Source organism: Oncorhynchus masou, chromosome 2, assembly GCF_036934945.1.
Source record: "Oncorhynchus masou masou isolate Uvic2021 chromosome 2, UVic_Omas_1.1, whole genome shotgun sequence".
Lineage (NCBI taxonomy): Eukaryota > Metazoa > Chordata > Actinopteri > Salmoniformes > Salmonidae > Oncorhynchus > Oncorhynchus masou.
Window position 1 is genome coordinate 32,633,001 of NC_088213.1, and position 23,393 is coordinate 32,656,393.

The window sequence follows — 23,393 nt, forward strand, 5'->3', positions numbered from 1 at the left end:
CATTGCGCCACAAGCCCGATTCCTACCAGTAGAGCCTCTGTAGGTCTCCTCCTGCTTTGTGAAGAAAGGCAGAAGAAAAGCGCATTTGTCTTGAGGTCGGATTCTTCAATCGTCAGGGGCGGCTCTGTCTTTTTCGGGGCTTAAACTAGATTTGGTTTGGGTCTCCCCACCTCACCGCAAAACATTCTTGCGTGTCGGCCCCCTTTCCTTTCCCCGGTGACAGCTGAGAGGAAATTGTATGTTTTCATGTTCATTGTCTGCAATTCTACACATTTTGCCATGGGGCACAAAGAAAATGTTGACATTTTATAACAAATATAATGCAATTCTAGATGGGGCAGAGATACATTTTTTTTTATAGCAGATTCAGAGCTAATTTCATGCAATGATCCCTATTTTGCTATGGGATGGAGAGACATTTTTGCCATTTTAAAGATAATTTTCTACAATTCTACACATTTTGCCATGACTTATTTCATGTTAATATGAAATCTAAGTGAGAATGATGAACCAAATCAATGGGGGTCCCCTAGAGGGTCCCCTAAATTACCGGTCGGTATTCGATTACTACAGGTTTAGACAGCTGGCTCGACTAACTACTAATCTAAGAATTGACATGTGTAATTGTCAGCCAAGCCAGTGACTGGCATAAGATAAAAACTGCTGATGCACAATCAACTGGTGTATTCTACTATTCTTACTCTCAATAGTAAATTGAGACCCTGACTAAATAAATAAAACATTTGTTTGTATCTTTCAATTTTCTCCAACTACAGTATCTGTTTTCCAACCTAATTTATATGAAAAGATTTTAAAAATCTTGACAAATCATGAATTTTTACTAAGATTCAAATGTTATACATATATTGTCAAATGGTTGCAAATAAGTATTTATAAATATAAAATTTTGTACAAATTAGGATTCACAACCTGTGTACACAAAGTCATATTCATACATTTTAGAAAAATATTCTGCCCCGGGGCCACTTTTCATTTGTCCTGTTATGCCTAACATCTAACTGGAGCCTTTTCCATCCGAATTCTTACTGACTCCCAATAGGCATGGGAATTGATGGGCACACTGCATCAGAGATAAATTAATAATTTGCAGCATCCCAAGAATTTGTTGGCCACACAGTATTTTCACACACCGAGCTCCACACAACAGCCATAGCCTTGGTAAGCAGACTGGGTGCTAAAACTACAGCCGAGCCAACAGTGTTTGAGCATCATCCTCTGTCCCCAGGATTCATTCACAGGCCTCCCTCTCCCTCTTTAATGAGACCCCTGCTATTTGTCTGACACCAGACTGGATCAGATGGCCCAGCACACAGCAGGACTGCTCTCCCTGTCCCAGTTGTGTCTGAGGGAAATTAGATCCTATCCTGGACAAACTGTCCCCCTGGTTTCCCCAGAGAGCTTTGTCCCAGAGATAGCTCGGTGCTTTGAAGCGACTGCATCTGAAGCAGGCCCCAAACAAAACAGCCTACCTACCCCCTTATGGGCTGCAGTGTTCAGGCATAAAACCAATCTGCAGAACAGGACACTGATTAGACAGGGACCATGGTTACACTTCACATGGCCCTCATAGCCCTGTATACTGATACCCTGATTACAGCTACTTACATATTTTAATTGGGAGTTTCAGCACATAACTGGTGTGGCAGAAATGGTGAGAAGTCATTGTGAAGATTGGAATGCAGAGAGCAGTGTCAGGGAGGCTGCAGGCAATTACCTCTGCTCTCAGTGCTGAGGAAGTACAAAGGTAGACGGGTCTACGATTTTACTAGAGCCGTGGCTACCTTGGGGCTGTGTGATATAGAAAATAGTGTTCCAACATAATGAGAAATATGTCATTAGCTGTAAGGAAAAAACCTTGGGAGATAATATAATAGTATCTCCTCTATTGGATGCTGCTGAGAAATGTCCCCATCACTTCAAACAATCCAAACTAGAGAGACTAAATTATCCACAGAAACCACTGCCAATGTAAGGAAATTAGCTTGGTTTTTCATATTTATTTTACAATACAAAACATTAACATACGAAAGACAACATTTAGACGCACATGAACATCACTGACATTACACCTGCCCAGCTGTCAATATTTAGATAATGAACCATATGCTTTTTCTATCGTCTTAATGGAGGATTGGTTTATTTCAAGATAATTAACGAGAAGACTATCGTCCAACCCATTGGGTATCTCACTGCACCCTCATGACAGGTCTTGAAATATGATCAAACTGATTAAAAGTACATTTACATTAATACTTTTGACAGCCAACTTTCTAACTCCGCCCTGGACTGTATTGCATTCCCAAGAGGTATGGATTATTGAGCCATTGTTAGTTTTACACTTAAGACATGACTCTCCTTCTGCTGTATAATTAGTGAATTTTGTCTCTTGTACAATATATTAGTTTACAAATTGCATGGATTTTATTTTTTCTACATTGGTCAGTGCAAAATAGCTTTTTAATTGTGTCATGGAAGTACATATGTCCTACTACCAAATAATTAACTGTTTCTATACCTTTTAGGTTTCCATGTTATCAGTGCATTCTGAATAGCTATTCAAGGATTGTTCAAGATTTATTTTTTGCAAGTGAAAGTGGTTCTTGTAGAATCCATTTCAGTTTCTTCCATATTGTTATAGTGTTCTTAACTATGAAGTTGTTCATGTTCTTAGCGCTATCCTTTGAAAAATAGACATGTGAAAAGATTCTGGGGGTGAGCATGCACATCTTCAATATGTACCCATTGTTCCTTTTGAGTGCATTTAACAATGTCTCAAGTAAAAGCCTTGGGTGGGGAGTTGATGCAATTCCAAGTCTGGGAGGTTAAAACCACCCTCAGATTTAAGGAGATGTAAAACTTTAATTTTTATTCTGAGTTTATGAGCTTGATTTCCTTGGACGCTAGCCCAGTCAAGCTGTGTGATATCTTGAAGTGGGCCTTCTGGTTTGCTCATCCTCTGAAAGTGACAAAGAACAAACCAACCATGGAATGATTACTCAGACATTCTTTTTCCATTCTCAGAACAAAATTTTGTTGATCAAATCTATTTTTATTAAAGCATTTCAAGTAGTTCAAAAAAAATAATAAACATATTTGCACAGTACTTTTAGCAATTTTAGTACAATTTTTCAAAGTGAGCAGAACAGGAAACAGAGCCAAGAAAAGAAAAGTAAATCGTAAAGAATATTGAAGATACTGTATAAAACACAGCAGACATTAAAATCAGACAGTAGTACTAGACTTTTCCATTCTGGATTCTCTTGGTTTACATCACTTACATTTCAGAGCCCGCTTCTTTAAATACGTTTAGCAAGACAAATTAAAGACAGAAACGTAAATCCCAGGCACCGCCCTCTATACACCCACCTATTACCTTACCACAGGAATAAAAAGACAATGAGAAGAATGATTTAAGACGACCACACTCCGATGAGCCTTACTAAATGCCAAAAGGTAATGAGAAACAATCATTTTACTATCCAGCACAAACCCAAACCCACCAGCACCAAACAGAAAGAACAGAGAAAGACATGTTAGAATCAAGGGAGGATCAGTTATGTTTCCATTTCAGAGGATCTCTTGTAGGCATTGTATGTGGCTACATAGATAAGAGCTATTTTTCCTCGATAATGAGCAGTTTTGGGAGGAAACAATCAAGGCATTAATATGTGAAGAGGCCTGCTTGTCGTTAATTAAGCTCCAGGACACTCTTCCTCGGGTCTACCTACCTGATAAGGCATAACGGGCCAGAATCAGTCATAAAATATCAATATAGTCACATATCATTTAAATGGGATAAACAAAGTAATCAAAAAATGAAAGGACTTAGGGTTACCTCCTGAACTTGAGTACTAGTCTATGTTCATTCTGAGAAACTTATTTGAGAGACCTTAGTAACAGGCTTTGAAAGAATTTCAACACCTGCCACACAAATACAGGACGGTACATTTATCCCACGTCCTCTCCTCTCCCTAGTCAGTCAGTCAGTCAGTCAGTCAAGTTGACCTTCTAAAAGACACCTGAAGTTAAGCAGTGTCACTATTGCAATCTGTTTCCTCAAGCCTCCTGAGACTTCAGCACTCCAAGCTGATAAACAGAGTCTCTTTGGATATCCTGCCTGTGTCCTGGTCCGTGGCTCTGAGCCAGCGGTACATTACAAACCCCACTGACCTCCAGACAGACTGTGGAGTTGCAATGGGCTCAGGAGAATCAGACTCAACTCCATTTAGACACATTGTTTTGTGTAAAAACAAAGACTATGACATACAGGTTTATTTTGGTGGAGATCATCCCCAGAGCAGAGCGACGTACTTCCAATCGGGATGTGGGGTTAGGGAGAGACAGGACATGCAACACAGATATGCATCATAGGAGAGAGAGACACAACATGGAAATGATAGCCAAAGGGAGAAAAGTTAGAGGTAATTGGTAGCCTTATCAATCTCAGTTCATATGTAACAGCTTGGCATAGCTGGACACTCAGACATTAAGCCATTGTAGGACTTATGCGAAAACAATTCCTCCACATATACAAATATCTGAATTGCTAAAATAAGAGACAAAAGAAAAAAACAACAATCACATTAAAGCCATCCAGGATCTTCATCTGGCAAACCATTCATCACATTCCTAATGCATGCCATAAGTGTAAGAGACTCCTCAAGCAGCCTTCAAATTGCTATGTAACAGGGCATTCAGTTGTTCCCAGGTCAGCTCTTAAAGACTGTGCGTTTATTAAGGTAACAACATTGGTGAGGGCAGCCGAGCAAGGTGAGAGCATGTCCAGACCAGTACAGTGACCGTCTGTGATGCCCTCTGTAATATTGCCCCCTATGGACCCTGGCCTGTGTTCGCAGGCTCTGGCCAAGGCCCTGTGACTTGAATGATATGATGTGACAACGTTCAGTGGCATAGTCATGAGGTGTAGCACCAGCCAGCCCTCGGACAGCCTTGTATGCTAAAGCATTGAAGATGATCTCCTTTCTCCCTCCATCCTACCCATCTCTCGTATTATAAATTGTATTTTAATGTTTAAGGACAATTGGAAGATTAGTCCAAATGAGGACTAAAAGAGATCCAAATCAAAAATCTCACATGGAATGATCAATAGACAAATACATCTGCTGCATTTAGCAGCTCAGTGATTCACATCAATGCATTGAGTCAGGAAAAAAATAGCTGAAGAGAACATGTCATAATTACATAAAAAATTTAAAAGCAAACCTGTCTGAATATGAAACCTTCCACCAGCCCAATGATATCCCACGACATCACAACAGTCTCTACAACTCTGTCGCCTCTATACTGCTTTAATCTTATTCAGCTTTATGTTTACGTTCCCTCCATGTTCTGATAACCGAGGTCTGTTCTGATCCACCCCACATGAGCGTCTAAATGTGACAGACAGCGCTGTTTTTTGTTTTATTAATCCTGAGAGAGTGAATTAAAACAGTAAATAATCTTTATCAGACAGCAGGAAAACAATGGATTACATATGATACAAAGAAAAAAAATCTATAATCTCAATACCTGTACAATTGCACGCAGAAAGAACATGTATGGTTTGGAAATAAAAGCCTGTGCATTTTTTCTTATCATGTTTTGATTTAAAAAATAATAATTACATTGGCAAATTAGTCTCTTCTGCTGCAATGTCTCACATCCTGGCTTTGCATGGCAGCAAAAACCCATGTGACCTGCAGTCCTGTCTTCCTGCTCAGGAGGGCAGCACTTCAGAAAGGACAAACAGATGAAACACGCTAAAAAGGAGGTAGGAGAGGCTGCATTACCACAATGCTGCTGCTCTCCTCTGTACTCCAGGAAAAAAATAAAGAAACAGAAATCAGTCATTTTCTCTTCCCGTCATTGCCAAGAGCTTTCCTATAACATTTTCTGCTTACAGCTGTGTGAATGACAGCTCAGCTGGCTCCCAGAGCAGTGGTGTTGATATAGTCCTTTAGGTCCTGGAACTGTACGTCTTGTCTATTGAAATCAGTTCTGTTGACAGTTTTAGCTTTGCAGATGGGTGGTTTCAATGAATGGTACAGGTAACTCTTTGGAGGGAAGTGTTCCCACTGTAGGCACTAGGAAGAACCAAGGCAAAGAGGGGCCCAGTGTCTCAGCGTCTCATCTGACCCAACTGATAGTTCTCTCTGGGCTGGCGTTGGTTTCGCTGCTGCTGGGGCTGCTGGCCATTCGATTGCTGCTGTCTCCTCCTCTTCAACGTGCCTGCATGGGAGACACGAACACACTGCTCTCAACATCATAACACTCACACACATACCTGTTTGCATAAAATGAACTAGAGTTACACTTCTTCCATACACTATGATTATTTTGTCAGTCTAGCTGGGGAGATAAGTTTCCCCACCCCAGTGTTGAGGCGTAACGTACCTGGCAGTGGCTTGGGTGGGGGCAGTTTGGGGTTGCTGCTGGGTGTGTGAACACTGCAAATCTTGATGAAACCAGCCATCAGCATGATGAGAGCAATGCCCATCAGCAACACTGCCCACCAGTGAGCCTGGAACACAGATAATACAAAGTCATATTTTTTCAGTGTCTGACAACTTTCATATTGAAACTGGTAAGAACATTTTATAAATTGAGATGTATTTAGCTCCTGAAATTGTTTTTATGCCAACGGGAGTGACAGTTTCAGCAGTAGGGTGAACTAATATTCTGAACAACACAGGTAACTACAGTACAACAAGGACATTGGCTGGGCCTGGGAAACTAACCACTATCCACTCCGCAATGTTCTCGTAGAGCTCTGCGTTGAAGATGGCTTTCTTTAGCCTGGCCAGGGGGCCGTCTGCGTCCACCAGCCGGCACCTCATGAACACGTCGCAGTAACCCTTGAAGTCATTGCAGGGGGAGCCTGGCTGCAGCGTGGTGATCTTCTTGCTGAAGAAGCCGGCCCACTTCTCGGAGCCTGTGCTGCTGCAGGTGTCGGGTTTCACTGCAGGGTGGGGAGGAGACGAGGAACACCACTGTGAGGTCACTGCTAACAGGACAGTCCCAGTCTTTGCAGGGTCTTGGTGGTTTAAGATGCATGTCATATTGGGACAGATGGCCAATAATGAGCCGGCGGACACTTACTTCTCTCCTGACAGCAGACGTGGCACAGCTCAGTCTCGTCTGTTCCCTCAATACTGGCACAGGTACACACCTCCAGAGCATACTTCTCACAGATGGAGCCAGAGCAGCCCTGGTCGACAGAGATGTGGAGAGGGAAAGGGAAAAACAGGGTGAGTGTCAGCTATGCTCAATTGTCACGATTTAAAGCACTTCAACACACGTTTGGTCAGAGAGCTAGACCATACCCCGTTGAGGCAGACTTGTGTCTCTCCATGGCAGGCGGTGAAGTTGGCTTTGGGTTCAGAGGTGGGGCACTGGGCAGTGCCTCCGTTACACATGCCCTGTTCAGCACACTCTGACTCCTCCCTACACTTATCATTGGAGCCCTTGAAGTTGCACGTCGGTGTACAGCACGGACCCTGGCTGGGACTGACAACACAGAACACACACCAAGTCAGCTTCAACTTCCTTTTTACTAAGGCAGAAACAAGTTGAATACTATATTCAATAAATACTACAACAGTACTAACCATAAAATCAACAACATTTTGTCGAACATTTTTGGCCACTTACCTACAGATTTTGCCGGGCTTAAGTTTGCACTTGTTGCCGTCGGCCTCGTTGGCGTTGAAGCAGCACTCGTCTTTACACTGGTCACTGTAACCACAGTCACACTGCTCCCCTGCCTCCACCAGACCATTACCACAGATGGGCTGGCCAGACTCTGCACAAACACACACAGGAAGGAGTGATGAGTTGCAGTAGAGGACACATAACCTTGGATGTCCATTCCAATGACAAGCGCACCCACACTTCCTATGCACATGCAAAGATGGACGCCCGCAAGTGCATGTGCGGACACACACACACAAACTCAGAAAGACGGCACTTACCCACAAAGCAGTTGCCCCTCTTCTTCTCCAGGACCTGACTGATGTTCCTCACGCTGCAGATTGAGAACTTGTTGTTGTTGAGCTTGTCCCCTGATGTGGCCCGGGCGTACATGATGTAGTTCCCCTGCTCCTTCTTCTCCTGGGCCTTGGACTCTCCTGGGGTGCACTCTGTCCCAGAGTCATGCTGTTAAACCACAGGGAAGAGGTTCTTAGGGAGCCAATGAGCATCCCTCTCCTCCTTCAGGAGGGCATTAACATAGACTCCTCCACTACTGGGACTTTAAACCAAGACAGATCCTATGGTGAGTATCTCAACAAAGTGGTACTCAAGCATATACAGTGGGGCAAAAAGGTATTTAGTCAGCCACCAATTGTGCAAGTTCTCCTACTTAAAAAGATGACACCTGTAATTTTCATCATAGGTACACTTCAACCATGACAGACGAAATGAGAAAAAAAATCCAGAAAATCTCATTGTATGATTTTTAATGAATATATTTGCAAATTATGGTGGAAAATAAGTATCTGGTCAATAACAAACAAGCAAGATTTCTGGCTCTCACAGACCTGTAACTTCTTTTTTAAGAGGCTCCTCTGTCCTCCACTCGTTACCTATATTAATGGCACCTGTTTGAACTTGTTATCAGTATAAAAGACACCTGTCCACAACCTCAAACAGTCACACTCCAAACTCCACTATGGCCAAGACCAAAGAGCTGTCAAAGGACACCAGAAACAAAATTGTAGACCTGCGCCAGGTTGGGACTGAATCTGCAATAGGTAAGCAGCTTGGTTTGAAATCAACTGTGGGAGCAATTATTAGGAAATGGAAGACATACAAGATAACTGATAATCTCCCTCGATCTGGGGCTCCACGCAAGATCTCACCCCGTGGGGTCAAAATGATCACAAGAACAGTGAGCAAAAATCCCAGAACCACACGGGGGGGACTTAGTGAATGACCTGCAGAGAGCTGGGACCAAAGTAACAAAGCCTACCATCAGTAACACACTAAGCCGCAGGGGACTCAAATCCTGCAGTGCCAGACGTGTCCCCCTGCTTAAGCCAGTACATGTCCAGGCCCATCTGAAGTTTGATAGAGAGCATTTGGATGATCCAGAAGAAGACTGGGAGAATGTCATATGGTCAGATGAAACCAAAATAGAACCTTTTGGTAAAAACTAAACTCGTCGTGTTTGGAGGACAAAGAATGCTGAGTTGCATCCAAAGAACACCATACCTTCTGTGAAGCATGGGGGTGGAAACATCATGCTTTGGGGCTGTTTTTCTGCAAAGGGACCAGGACGGCTGATCCGTGTCAAGGAAAAAATGAATGGGGCCATGTATCGTGAGATTTTGAGTGAAAACCTCCTTCCATCAGCAAGGGCATTGAAGATGAAACGTGGCTGGGTCTTTCCGCATAACAATGATCCCAAACACACCGCCTGGGCAACGAAGGAGTGGCTTCGTAAGAAGCATTTCAAGGTCCTGGAGTGGCCTAGCCAGTCCCCAGATCTCAACCACATAGAAAATCTTTGGAGGGAGTTGAAAGTCCGTGTTGCCCAGCAACAGCCCCAAAACATCACTGCTCTAGAGGAGATCTACATGGAGGAATGGGCCAAAATACCAGCAACAGTGTGTGAAAATCTTGTGAAGACTTACAGAAAACGTTTGACCTCTGTCATTGCCAACAAAGGGTATATAACAAAGTATTGAGATAAACTTTTGTTATTGACCAAATACTTATTTTCCACCATAATTTGCAAATAAATTCATTAGAAATCCTAGAATGTGATTTTTTTATTTTTTCCCCCTCATTTTGTCTGTCATAGTTGAAGTGTACCTATGATGAAAATTACAGGCCTCTCATCTTTTTAAGTGGGAGAACTTGCACAATTGGTGGCTGACTAAATACTTTTTTGCCCCACTATACAACTGATTAGCATGTGCAGATAAAAGACCAGACTAGAACCAGACAGGGCCCAGGACAGAATACTCACCGGAGAGCCAAAGTTGTGTCCAACCTCGTGTGCGAAGGTGATGTGGGAGACCTTGGGGGGGACATGGGAGGCGTAGTTCTGCACCGTGATGATGCCGGTGTTCAGAGACTTCTTCTTCCCATCAGAGTACAACTTACTCTTCTCACAGATACCTCCGGAGCTCCCTAAGAACACAGTAAAACCACTCAAGATTACATACTGTACACACCATGGACGAGGAGGATTCTCTTTCATACTGTATCCCACCCAACAAACTAACAGGACTATAGGAAGATTTCCATGGCACTGATGATGTACTGTTTCCAACTCTGACACAAGTGACAGTGAAATGAAGTGACACTCTTATTGGAGTAAATTAAACCTGATACTCTGCCTGGAGTGAATAAGCAGAAGTCTTTGCTACTGTAGGGGAGCAGAGGGTATTTTGGGCCCAGCGTCCACCCTTGTAGGTGAGACAAGACACAGAAGGAAGATGAGAGCAGAGCAGCCAGGTGGTGCTGAATATGCCCGCAGGGGGAGAGTGGCAGCTCGGGCACAGCAGGGGAGCTGAAGGGCGCTGCTCCACAGCCGCTGAGAATGCCAATTTAAACTCGCTCACTTAACCATTTTCAAAGAGAGAAACGCACTGTCTGGAACACACACATTGACAGACATGTCCAGTCAGCTGTATAGTGCGAATGTGGAGCATATTCACACACTTAGATTTTTAGCAATCAATTTGGGAAACCTGGTTTGGATTGAATAGGGCCCCAGTTTCATATTGTGTTTAAAGGGAGTGTTTAAAGTCAGCTCAGATAGTGGGAGTGAGCAGTGGCAGACAGAGCTGAGTCAGAACAGATTCTCTGTCCCACCCTACAGTACTATCAGATTCAGCTGGCACATTGCCGGTCTGCTTCTAGGCTCCCCCTGCACTACACACTCAACACTGCCCTCTCTTATATCCAGGTTTGTGTGTGTGTAAGGTCCAATCTCGCCTAAGACTGTGGACCATGGAGGATTTCTATTTTCTAACCAGCCAGGCTTGGAGGACTGGGGCTCTGCTGGAATGCCAGGCAGTGGCGACATCTTTATCTGAGAATAGCCTGTGTGCTTAGTCATAAGGAGGCCACACCTTTGACTACAACAGCTTTTAGACACACAGAAACGTGAAACCTAAGCACTTTACAATATAGGCACATATTTGTGTGTGTGTGTAGTGTGGTACGTGGTATGTGTGTGGAAAATGGTGTGTGGTAAGAGTAGGAGGAATGCCTCCATTGAAGTCACTTATGAGTGTGGTAATGGTTCAAATCCATTAAAAAGCCCATTACCCAGGCCTGACTGGTGTCTCTAGTAGCCGTCTGTTCTCAGTCCACTCCACTGGAGCGTTCAAGGCAGATCTCTTCTCTACAAGCCCACAGCCTCCCTCTACAGCTCTACAGACCCAGATCGATTCAGCCTGCTTAGAACATTGCTTATTTGCCTGTATTGATTCCTAGTGTTTGTTGTTGTTTTTCATCTTGGGTTCTGTGAGTCAGAAGTTAATCAAGATATGTTGACGATACCTGGACCAACTGACACCAACCCTTCATTTAAACCTAATGAAGGAAAAAAAAGCCTGAACTCTGACCTCTGGGGCTGCTGCGCATTGAAAGAAACGTATAGCAGTAACATGTGAATGTGGGGTTCAACTACAGTACTGTCCACTCTCTCTACCTCTTTATTATTACTGTGAGGATATCCTGAACCAGGCACAGCCTGCATCTGTATGGACTCCTGTTCTATCTGATTATGACCCATCAGCCAGCACAGGAGGGCTCTGGGCCACCCCTGTCGCTGGAGCGCTCTGGGCCACCCCTGTCGCTGGAGGGCTCTGGGCCACCCCTGTCGCTGGAGGGCTCTGGGCCACCCCTGTCGCTGGAGGGCTCTGGGCCACCCCTGTCGCTGGAGGGCTCTGGGCCACCCCTGTCGCTGGAGGGCTCTGGGCCACCCCTGTCGCTGGACAGCATACCGTTCCAGTCACACTCAACAACTTCATATTATTCTAGTGTGAATCATTCATTCAGAGGTCTTGAGCCTGTTCTTGTTTAGCCTACTTGTATGTGTGTGTGTGACAGGGCCATTTCTGTCTGTGTGCTGTGGCTGTCTCATTGATTTCTCCCTTCTCACAGTCCACACTACTGACTGACTGCCTGTCACCACTATGGGGTTGGTGGAGACCAGAGGGAGACCCAGATGCAGGCTATTGAAAGGGGTGTGTGGTCGTCTCCATGGACTGTTTCACATTCTACAAACATCTAAGAACTTCCTTCAGGAGAAGGACTCTGAATGTAGCTCCTTTGTCCTTGAGTGAAACTTGTTTGGAGAGCGCTGCAGTTTTGACAAACACCCAGGGAGGGAGAAAGTGGAACACACAAATATACTGAGTAGGCAAAAATTAAACAACTTAAAAATGCATTTCAAGTGGAAACATCGTGGAGACCATGCCTTAGCAAATCCAGTCCTCCTCGGCCTTGAAAATTAAATTACAGACATGCTGGTGGAACGAGAGGGGGGGGGGGTTAATGGAGGATCATTGAGTGTTCTGATAGAGTGCAGGACTCAGAGGGCAGAGCAGGAAACCTGCAGCACAGCTTTAGCTTCTTTTCCTCTTTAGAATGGAGCGATCCCATTAGAGATACTGGAGCCAGGGAGTCTCTCACAGACCACTGGACACTTCGGTGACTTCATGGATGCTATACCTTCCTACTCTTTAAGTAGGCATAAATGTCCACTATTCTCAGTTTTCTGTTTTAATTCTCCACTACATTCCTACCCTGAGAGTCATTATGCAAATGAGTGCAGTACACAAGTTCAATTGGTGTGTGTGTACCTGCAGAAGCTCCGACCCAGGCCAGGCCCAGCACCCCGTCGTCAAAGTCCCTGTCGCTGAAGACGTAGGCCAGGCAATAGTCATCATGGTTCTGCTCTGAGTTGAGCTCCAGGAACTTCTCCACCCCGATGTTAGCGAAGCGGAACGGATTGGTGATGTCCCGCTCATCACTGGTCGTGTTTATCTGAAGAGATCGAAAGGAATGGGCTCACTGAATAGGTAATGAGTAGGGGTATTGGAGAAGAGACTTCACACAAAGGCCACTGTGTCTTCATCACAATCATCATTGCTAAAGGTAACTATTCTAATGTGTGTTTGAAGAGAGAGTGGGAAAAGGCTTTAGACAGGGAGAAATGATTCTACTTAAAGTTGCCAGCTCCTTGGCCCCAGAGAAACCTTTTGTGAGAGTTGTTTTGAATGTTGGCATGCGGCCCTGAGGTCCCTACTTTAAATGGCAGCTGGTGTTCACCTGAGGATTTTAAGGATTTATTAGGTCTTGGAGTGTGGTGGAATACTGGTGAGTGAGGCAAATGGTGGTGCTCACCACCCACACCCCCCCAACCCCCAGGCCTGAACACAAACTCACCCTGATCCTTTTGACCATGAAGCTGATGTTACGGATGCCCAGGAAGTCAGTACCCTGGTAGATGGAGTCAATGGCCTTTACATGGCTGGAGATCTAGAGAATAAAACAGTCACCATTATATTATGAGAAGTCTGGAAAAACTGCACTGCAGAGAGAGCATCAGATAAATCAATGCATGGCATTAAAGACATGACATGTCTGTTAGCCCACCAATGAACACATGAATAATATATCTAACTACAGAATCACTGTGTTCAGCCAATTGGAATAAATCTGTTGATGACTTGCTCCACACGGTCCAGCCCATCCTATAAACAAGCCTCTAGTCTCAGAGCTAAACCACAATCCTAACGAACACATTTACTTCATCATAATTAACCTTTTTTCTTTATCTCACCTATGGAGAGAGTGAGTGTCCACAGAAATGACATTTTAAATCAGCTAGTCTCTCCTTTAACTGGACCCCCAACTGTGAAAGGCAGCATTTCCTCTGCATCTCATTTGTTAGGCTATAGAACTCAGTCAGGAGGAACAAGTCTGCGATGCTGGGCGGGCTGGCTGAAGGAAGCCAGCCAACAACAACTGATCAGACCCACAGACAAACACTATTCTGTTTGTAATCCATTTCTCCTGGCAGAATTAAAGGACAGGCCCTGGTTTCCCCCTGCCGAATGATTCAGAGTGTGTGTGTGTATTAGGGTTGACCTTATTTAGTCGATTGTTTGGTCGATATGCTGTTGGTCGACCGAGATTTCATTAGTCGAGCAGTCGCAAATTGATACAAATAATTCATGGCGTATAACACACCTGTCTGATTCGTGCTCGTCTCAGTGGACTAATACATTGGAGGCCACTGTGATGGCACAGTACATCCCTCTAAGATGTGCTACTAAAATTGTAAAAATAATATATTATATAAGAATAATGGTGCAACACTGATAAACTAAATAATATTATATAACAAAAGTGCTTTCTCCCACGATGGAAAACGGGCGCTGTCCACGGTTCTGAAACGTAATCTTCAGTGCGCCGTTGAATTGGTGCCTTTCCCTATGTGCATAATAATGGTGTTGAGAACAATGTGGCAGAGGCAGTAGCGGAGTGAGGAAACCAACTTAATTAGGTCTATAACCAAACTGTTAAACATGCCTGGCTTTGTAAATCGTCCATATACATCTACAGAAATAAGACAGATCCTGCTTCTATTGACAGTTTGAGTGTTTGTTTAATAACCTACTGATTCCGTGAGCACCAATCCTCATGCAAAATGTTGTATAAAGCAATTTCACAAATCCATCTGTTTATAAATCTTTGCTATGCTTTAAAGGCTTTGCAAATGTTTTTCATTATAAGTAATACCAGAGTCTGTTCTATTTTATATAGTGTTGTTTACACTTCCAAACGGGCAGAAAAAAAGTATAATATTGTAATCTAACAGCAACTGTTTGCTACACAATACTCATTCAGAGCCTGCTCCTATCTCCTCCTTTCTCTTCAATAGTTTCCACAACTAAGTCAAATGTCTTACACACATCTAACTTCCCCTTTCCCTCCTGCGCAACCAGTAAACATTCCCCCATTTCGAGTTTATTTTCCACATCCTCCTCATCCATTTTGCTGTCACGTGTTACAGTGTTCAGAGTTTGCTACAACCATTTTATTGATGTGATTGTGATAGGTTATAGGTCAGACTCTTTGGTCAGGTGCATGCACTGCATACATGTTTTACGTAAAGAGAGCAAAGGTTGTAGGGAATAGGGAATGTTTTTCCTAAACAAATGAGGTATTTTGGTAAGAACGTTTCAGTCAGAAACAAAATGGCTGTAATTATGTTGCAGCTTCAGCACAGACAGCGGCAATAAACACTTGCTGTGGTGCCTGTTCACTGCAGCAGGGAGGAGAGAGAGACAACGTGCACCAGTCACCCAGGCACTCATCGTCATTTCATTTTAACACAGTGTGGCCATCGGGCTCCCTTCTTGAGTCATTTGTGTCTTATTTAAATCAAACAGTGAGCTTAAAGCATCAGACAAGCTCAGTGCATATAGTTGATTTTATTCAAACTTCAGGTGTTTCTATATATGGAAAAATACACTTAAAATGTAGACCAATAGAATAGTTGAAAGAACAGATGACTCTCGGTCAACCAATATTTATTTTTAGTCTGGGACAGCACTAGTGTGTGTACAGCCTCAGTACCTGTGCGATGACAGCCTCTCTGGTGCCGTAGTACTTGAAGAAGAGGTGGTCAGTCTGGATGAAGAGCTGGCAGGTGTTCTTCTCTATCTGAGCTGCTCTCTTCTTCCTCAGGATCACCGGACCATGTCCATGGGACCTCTCCGCTTCCTCCACCACACTGCTGGGCTCCTGCAGAGACAACCAGAGGAACGACTACCATTAGTCAACTAGGAGGGAGAGATGGATGTGAGGGAGAGTGGAAGAGCTGGAAGAGGGGAGATAGAGTGAGAGAGGGGAGGTAGAAAAAAAGATCCCAAGACTAAGAAATGACATGAGAAGGTGACCAACAGGAATGTGTAAGGATTTTAGCCATTTTGGTCAGGGAAAAATCCCATGTCTTCAAATGTGGAGCATGAGGGCCCTGGCTTCTGAAGGGAGGAGGGAGAGGTCTACCAGAACATGGGGAAACATTTCCTGACACACCCCTGGTCTGTTCTGACTCATCCCTGGGGAGAGAGAACACTAACTCCTCACCCTGCCAGATGATCTGTGACATCACTCTACTCAGTCATCCACAGAGCTGAAAGGGATAAGAACCCAGGAACAATAAGAAGAATCTGGCTCTCGTTACAGCTCCAACAACAAGTTTGACTTAATCACTTCCATGTTTCCTTATCATGCTAAGTGTTATTCTACCATGGAGCAAGAAGACACAAGGTGATTTGTATGGTCCTCCAGTACTGTGTCCAGAATGTGTACGTGGTTGTACAGTATTGGTGAGTGCTGTATAGATGTACTGGTGAGTGCTGTATAGATATAGGGTTGGTTTCACAGGGGGTTATTATCAGCTCACCTTGAGAGGCTCCTCCATAGCCGAGGCCTGGTATTTCTTCATCCTTTCAAACACTGAGTGGTCAGCACAGCCCCCCTCTGAGCCATACTTATGAGGGTAATCTGGGAGGAGGAGAAGAAGAAACCATCAATATGAACTCAACCATATTACCAGTAATATTGGTTCTCTCAGCTTCAGACAAAACCGGCTTAAAAAGGGGAATGAAAAAGGTTGTACACAATAGTAGCCATAGGCCATAGTGTGGTCTCAACTACTCTATGTAAGGCCCTCTAAAACATACTAGTATAACCTCATCTACTCTATCCAAGGCCCTCTAAAACATACCAGTATAATAGACTTACTATCTCTAGCAGCAACATTCATCTGAGGGTGGAGATATCTGGTCATTAGGACAGAAAGAAGCTGTAGTTAATATCTCTGTGTGTGTGTAACACGGCCTAACACACAGACCGTCTACGCTAACTGAAAGAATAAGCCTCTGTTCACCGCTGGCGTCTCCTTCTCCAGGCTGGAGAATAACAAAGCAGTCTTCCTCCCAAATTACATGTCACTGACTCACTCACTGCTCGACTTTCCTCTACCTTCCTCTGCCAGAGGCTCTGAAAAACACCAGACTCAATAAGGAGCAACACTACTACATGCAACTACAGTATCCAGAAAAGTCCAGTATTCAGCAATACACCTTCACAATTACTAACACAGATCAATGTCAAAGAACGGTCTGAGATACCACGGTCTGAGATACCACAGAGTCCAGATTTAAACCTACATCTAAGCAGTGACCGTGTCCGTGCCCTCTGCTGACAAATAATGCCATTGTCCAAAACAACATGTGGTGCTGTGTCCCTCTGTGTACTGGCTGGCTGCTGGAGCATTCCCCATAGGACCAAATCAGTAAAAACAGACACAGAGCGGAGTACTTTACAACCCAACTAACATGGTGATCTTCAAGAACACAGTTTGTTCACAGGCATCTGCCTAAAGCAGGTGCACAGATCCAATTTTCTCATAAAACGGAACATCATTTTGATTAACGCATCCAATTCAAATCTATTGACTCTGGTCTGATGTCACCCATTGAAGTGCAGCCAGCAATCAAGTTGGAGAGCACCTTCCCTGTCATCACCATCCTGTTCCTAAATGAGCCAATAAACAAGCAGTCTCACCATAGTACAGAGCTTCCCTGTAGAATGAGCTCAGCGATCACTATGCAGAACACAGAAGTGCACAGTGAAACACTAATGAAAATGAGTAAACCATAGTGACACAGAACTCTTAGCAGAGAGCCATAATTGCCTGTGGAAATCTGAAAACTCTTAATGGGTTTTTGTAATATACACTCTTTACCTTCACAGCAGGCGTGAATGCTAACGAACTCCAATTACGGCTGTGTGTTTAGTCAACAGAATAACACAGGGCTTTCTACTTCTTCTCTAGTTGGCTTTATCTATTCACAGCAAACTACTTCTGCCATCTCGGTCTGATGTCAGTCTCTACAGATCAAAGCCTTGTGTTCCAGGACGAAGACGCGGGGTTGGGAACAGGTATGAAGGACACACTGGGAGGCAGGCAGCTACTTTTGGGTATGCTACTTTTGTCCTGGTTAGGCTACGTGACCATGGAAAACTTTGACCCTTATTATGCGGGAGACGGAGGTAGGCAGAGTAACATATGGATATGATGTTTTGGGTTTGGGCAGAGTGAGGTGAACTCAGGGGCCTCAGTCGGGGCTCTCTGGGACTGGGGAATGGTGCAGTGTCAACCAGGCCTGACAGCTCTGTTGCTGTCTAAGCGGGCTGCATAACAGAGCAAGCAGGGTGAGGAGGAAGAGGTGGTGTGTGTGTGTCACTAATGAGGACTCTGGGATAACAGAGCCATCTCTCCCTCCCCTGGGCAACATGCCCTCCCTACTCTGCTTTAGATACCTGAGACAGGAATTCAAAAAACAGGCCAGCACAATCCCACACTCAGCACTTTGAATGTTTTAACCTATACACCGCAATACAACAACCCTGAATACACAGAATAACTGAATGCATATGCCATCAATCAATCAGGCCGTTACTGTACACTGTGCTGATAATAAAACAAGGTCAGGTCAGACTGCTCTGTGATCAGTTCCAAGCAGAGGGATTATTCACTCCCCAGTCGTCCCCAGATAGTAACATGCAGTGAAATGGAGTCAATAACGCTGACTGCACGCTTCAATAGAGTTCTCCTCTCTCCACTGCATCTTTTCCCTAATGTACACAACGCACAGTCAATGGCACAGCTCTAGTCAATAGCGAAAGCCCCCCAAATCACAGCAAAAACACACACCAGTAAACAATCAATCCTACAACTAGGATCATGTAATTACAGTACATGCATGTGTCTCATTTAGTCTACAGCAATCAGTACTAATACATTCATCACAACATACTGGCATATAAATGGCCTGGCCAGAGTGGTGCAGCAGTCCACGGCACTGCATCACAGTGTTGAGGCATCCCTTCAGCCTGGGGTTCGATCTCAGGCTGTGTCACAGCCAGCCAGCCGGCCGTGGGCGGCACACAATTGGCCCAGTGTCGTCCAGGTTAGGGGAGGGTTTGGCCGAGGGGCTTTCCTTGGCTCATCACACCCTAGAGACTCTAGCTGACTTCAGTTGAACGTTGTTTCCTCCGACACATTGGTGCGGCTGGCTTCCAGGTTAAGCGAGCGTTAAGAAGCAGCGCGCCATGGCGGGTCATATTTCGGAAGACGTATGACTCGACCGTCGCCTCTCTCGAGCCCGTTGGGGAGTTGCAGCGATGAGACAAGATCTTAACTCCATATTGAATATCACGAAATGGGGGAGAAGAAAATACAAATAATAATATTTTTAAAAAGCCTCCCAAATGATCTTGCCAGTCACCAGCCTGCATGGCAGGAACAGAAATTCCTCTGCCAGCGACGCCGTCGTCACCTTTTATCGCACACCAGCGCACAGGAACACACGCTCACCCCCCAAGGAAATTCAAGGAACACACACACTCAGCTCCCAGAAACACAAACACAGTTGCCGTGATGAGAACACAGTGCCGACGAATGCACCTCAAAACTCGAGGAAAACTCAGTCCTGACAAAACCACACTCAGCTCTGCGACCTACAAGTTAACACTACACTCAGCCAGTGTTTCACACTCCCTCAACCTTCCTAACCTCCACTCCTCAGACAAATTTGGCATTTCAATTCACACTCCGATGGCAGAAAAGTGCCAGAGGAATTATTTTGGCACTTATATTTTATTTATAGCCGTTGAAAAAAAATCTAAAGTCAGGATAAGTGCTGCAGGGTCAGGATGGTGTTCCTCAAAAGCCTGGCTGTACTTACAGCACTATTGACTGACCGCAGATCATTTGCATTCTGCTCATATGAGTCACCACAAAGCGCCACTCGTGGGCAGTCTGGTCAACGGGTTGGAGAGGGAGGACCTGTCAACCTGTCCCCCCGTTGCCAGTTGAGGAGAATGGCTCTGTACTGGACCGACCGAACAAAACATTCTGCCCTGACAATGTGTTCTCTTTTTCCAGACAGAAAGCCGTCATTGTCCCTGCAGTGAATGCCCTCTCATTCAGATGCTAATCAAAAATCCTTTGCGAACAAGAAGCGAAGACAAAGTTGTAAAAGCCGGGGGAAATGGGAGTCCGAGTCATTCACGCCTTTTCATTCTTTATTCCATCCCTCCACCATGTGTCCTTCCTCTCTCTCACCAACACAGACTTCAACAGGAAAGAGAATTCTAAAATTAGGTGCTACAGTTTCTTCAAGGAAAAAAAAAAGCCTCCGCCACAAAATGAACCTGTTTGAAGTGCGTCTTTAATGTCTGAAAACCATTCAAGTGCAGACAGGATATCTGTGAGGGGAGACTCATTAATGGGTTGATAAAGACACATTCCTAGGAACAGCAGTTTGACTAAAACAACTGCTGAAACCTGAATGTTACACTGAACGGAATGTGGCAGCAGGTAGCCTTGCAGTTAGAGATTTGGGCCAGTTACCGAAAGGTCGCTGGTTCAAATCCCCGACCTAACAAGGTGAAACATCTGATGATGTGCCCTTGAGCAAGGCACTTAGCCCTACTTGCTCCCGTAGGTTGCTCTGGATAAGAGCATCTGCTAAATGACAAAAATGTAAATGGAATGAAGATCTCAAACAGGTCTAATGGAAGGTTGTCTTTACTCAGTCCCCTTGTATCAATAAGGATTTGATACTTCATTGGGTTATAGGAATATAGCCAAAGTTAAATGAATAAATTACTCAACGACAGTGTGGCCACCAATTGTGCAAGTTCTCCCACTTGGCAGCAGGGTAGCCTAGTGGTTGGAACGTTGGACTAGTAAGCGAAAGGTTGCAAGTTCGAATCCCAGAGCTGACAAGGTGCAAATCTGTCGTTCTGCCCCTGAACAGGCAGTTACCCCACTGTTCCTAGGCTGTCATTGAAAATAAGAATTTGTTCTTAACTGATTTGCCAAGTAAAATAAAGGTACAAAAAAATAAAAAATATGAGAGAGGCCTGTAATTTTCATCATAGGTACACTTAACTATGACAGACAAAATTAAGAAAAAAAATCCAGAAAATCACATTGTAGGATTTTTAATGAATTTATTTGCAAATTATGGTGGAAAATAAGTATTTGGTCAATAACAAAAGTTTCTCAATACTTTATATACCCTTTGTTGGCAATGACAGAGGTCAAATGTTTTCTCTAAGTCTTCACAAGGTTCACACACACTGTTGCTGGTATTTTGGCCCATTCCTCCATGCAGATCTCCTCTAGAGCAGTGATGTTTTGGGGCTGCACAGACTTTCAACTCCCTCCAAAGATTTTCTATGGGGTTGCGATCTGGAGACTGGCTAGGCCACTCCAGGACCTTGAAATGCTTCTTATGAAGCCCCTCCTTCGTTGCCCGGGTGGTGTGTTTGGGATCATTGTCATGCTGAAAGACCCAGCCACGTTTAATCTTCAATGCCCTTGCTGATGGAAGGAGGTTTTCACTCAAAATCTCACGATACATGGCCCCATTCATTCTTTCCTTTACACGGATCAGCCGTTCCTGGTCCCTTTGAAGAAAAACAGCCCCAAAGCATGATGTTTCCACCCCCATGCTTCACAGTAGGTATGGTGTTCTTTGGATGCAACTCAGCATTCTTTGTCCTCCAAACACAGCGAGTTGAGTTCCAAAAAGTTATATTTTGGTTTCATCTGACCATATGACATTCTCCCAGTCTTCTTCTGGATCATCCAAATGCTCTCTATCAAACTTCAGATGGGCCTGGACATGTACTGGCTTAAGCAGGGGGACACGTCTGGCACGGCAGGATTTGAGTTCCTGGTGGCATAGTGTATTACTGATGGTAGGCTTTGTTACTTTGGTCCCAGCTCTCTGCAGGTCATTCACTAGGTCCCCCCGTGTGGTTCTGGGATTTTTGCTCACGGTTCTTGTGATCATTTTGACCCCACGGGGTGAGATCTTACGTGGAGCCCCAGATCGAGGGAGATTATCAGTGGTCTTGTATGTCTTCCATTTCCAAGCTGCTTACCTATTGCAGATTCAGTCATCCCAGCCTGGTGCAGGTCTACAATTTTGTTTCTGGTGTCCTTTGACAGCTCTTTGGTCTTGGCCATAGTGGAGTTTGAAGTGTGACTGTTTGAGGTTGTGGACAGGTGTCATTTATACTGATAACAAGTTCAAACAGGTGCCATTAATACAGGTAATGAGTGGAGGACAGAGGAGCCTGTCAAAGAAGAAGTTACAGGTCTGTGAGAGCCAGAAATCTTGCTTGTTTGTAGGTAACCAAATACTTATTTTCCACCATAAGGTGCAAATAAATTCATTAAAAATCCTACAATGTGATTTTCTGGATTTTTTTTTCTCATTTTGTCTGTCATAGTTGAAGTGTACCTATGATGAAAATTACAGGCCTCCCATCTTTTTAAGTAGGAGAACTTGCACAATTGGTGGCTGACTAAATACGTTTTTGCCCCACTGTATGTGTTAATGTACTGCTGATAACATCACAGGCTATGTAAATATAAATATGATGTACAGCAAGGAGTGTGGAGCATGTTAACCCATAGTGTTGGCACAAAGGAGATAAGAGTGTCTTTACAAGAAAGCTGCCATCAGTGCTATGACCGGACTTCACACGGCAGCATGACTTGACAGAAATTATCTGTTTGGGGCAGCGGCATTCGCTTCATAGATTAGTGAAGGAAAAATATGAAATGGGGCCCTTCATGTAATGTCTCGGGCAATACGATCTGCTAAGGAACGAAGATAAATGTGAAGAGCACAAATAATGGGTAGGGCATAACTACCTCAAATCCGGTACTGTGGCAGTCGCCAAGCCCTGCAGTACTATTGAGGGGTTCTGATGACAGCCTGTCATTGGATATGACACTGAGGAACAGAGAAAGGGATGAGGAACAGAACGGCTCTGTTCACACCCTCAGATAAACAGACACAGAAAGAGAAAGGGGCGGGAGGAGGAAGAGGGTGAGAGCTTTCTTGACACCTCATACAGACAGAAAATTACAAAGAATGGGAGAGCGGGAAGAAAGAGGGAAAGGAGAAAGAGCGAGTAAGCCTACATTGTGGAGAAGAAGCGTAAGAGAAAGGTTCTCTGATTGCAGGCTTATGCTGGGCTGGTTGTGCCTGTGTGTCAGTAGGCAGGCTGGCTGTGAATCAGACCCACCCGAGGAAGAGAGGGCCAAGTAACACAGGGTGGGCCTCCACCCTGCTTTCTCCCTGCCTGAGAGGGCTGCTCTCTGGCCTCTATTGGGATGAGTGGGGTCAGTGGTCTCTGGAGCTTAGCCCACACCTCAGATCGACTTATAATTGGTGGCCTGGATGCTAAGGAAGATGATTCACTCCCTGCCACTGGCTCTGATCCTGACTTCGCATCAATCA

At 44.4% G+C, this 23,393-nt stretch overlaps 1 protein-coding gene and 1 pseudogene across 2 annotated transcripts in view; one reads left to right on the plus strand and one right to left on the minus strand.

Annotated features, from left to right (window-relative positions):
• Nucleotides 1-4,898, plus strand: part of LOC135552966 (hepatic triacylglycerol lipase-like) — a 68,109-nt pseudogene extending 63,211 nt beyond the window's left edge.
• The window catches only part of LOC135559046 (disintegrin and metalloproteinase domain-containing protein 10-like), an 86,908-nt gene continuing 66,564 nt past the window's right edge, over nucleotides 3,050-23,393 (minus strand). For both annotated transcript variants that reach the window (XM_064993380.1, XM_064993388.1), the window contains 12 exons: nucleotides 16,460-16,560; nucleotides 15,628-15,795; nucleotides 13,429-13,521; nucleotides 12,843-13,026; nucleotides 9,992-10,155; nucleotides 7,992-8,175; nucleotides 7,672-7,822; nucleotides 7,344-7,527; nucleotides 7,120-7,228; nucleotides 6,759-6,979; nucleotides 6,415-6,541; nucleotides 3,050-6,249 (listed from right to left, as the gene is read on the minus strand). In XM_064993380.1, the coding sequence (XP_064849452.1) occupies nucleotides 6,140-6,249; nucleotides 6,415-6,541; nucleotides 6,759-6,979; nucleotides 7,120-7,228; nucleotides 7,344-7,527; nucleotides 7,672-7,822; nucleotides 7,992-8,175; nucleotides 9,992-10,155; nucleotides 12,843-13,026; nucleotides 13,429-13,521; nucleotides 15,628-15,795; nucleotides 16,460-16,560 (1,796 nt within the window). In that variant the 3' untranslated portion in view covers nucleotides 3,050-6,139. The remainder of the gene's footprint in view (nucleotides 6,250-6,414; nucleotides 6,542-6,758; nucleotides 6,980-7,119; nucleotides 7,229-7,343; nucleotides 7,528-7,671; nucleotides 7,823-7,991; nucleotides 8,176-9,991; nucleotides 10,156-12,842; nucleotides 13,027-13,428; nucleotides 13,522-15,627; nucleotides 15,796-16,459; nucleotides 16,561-23,393) is intronic.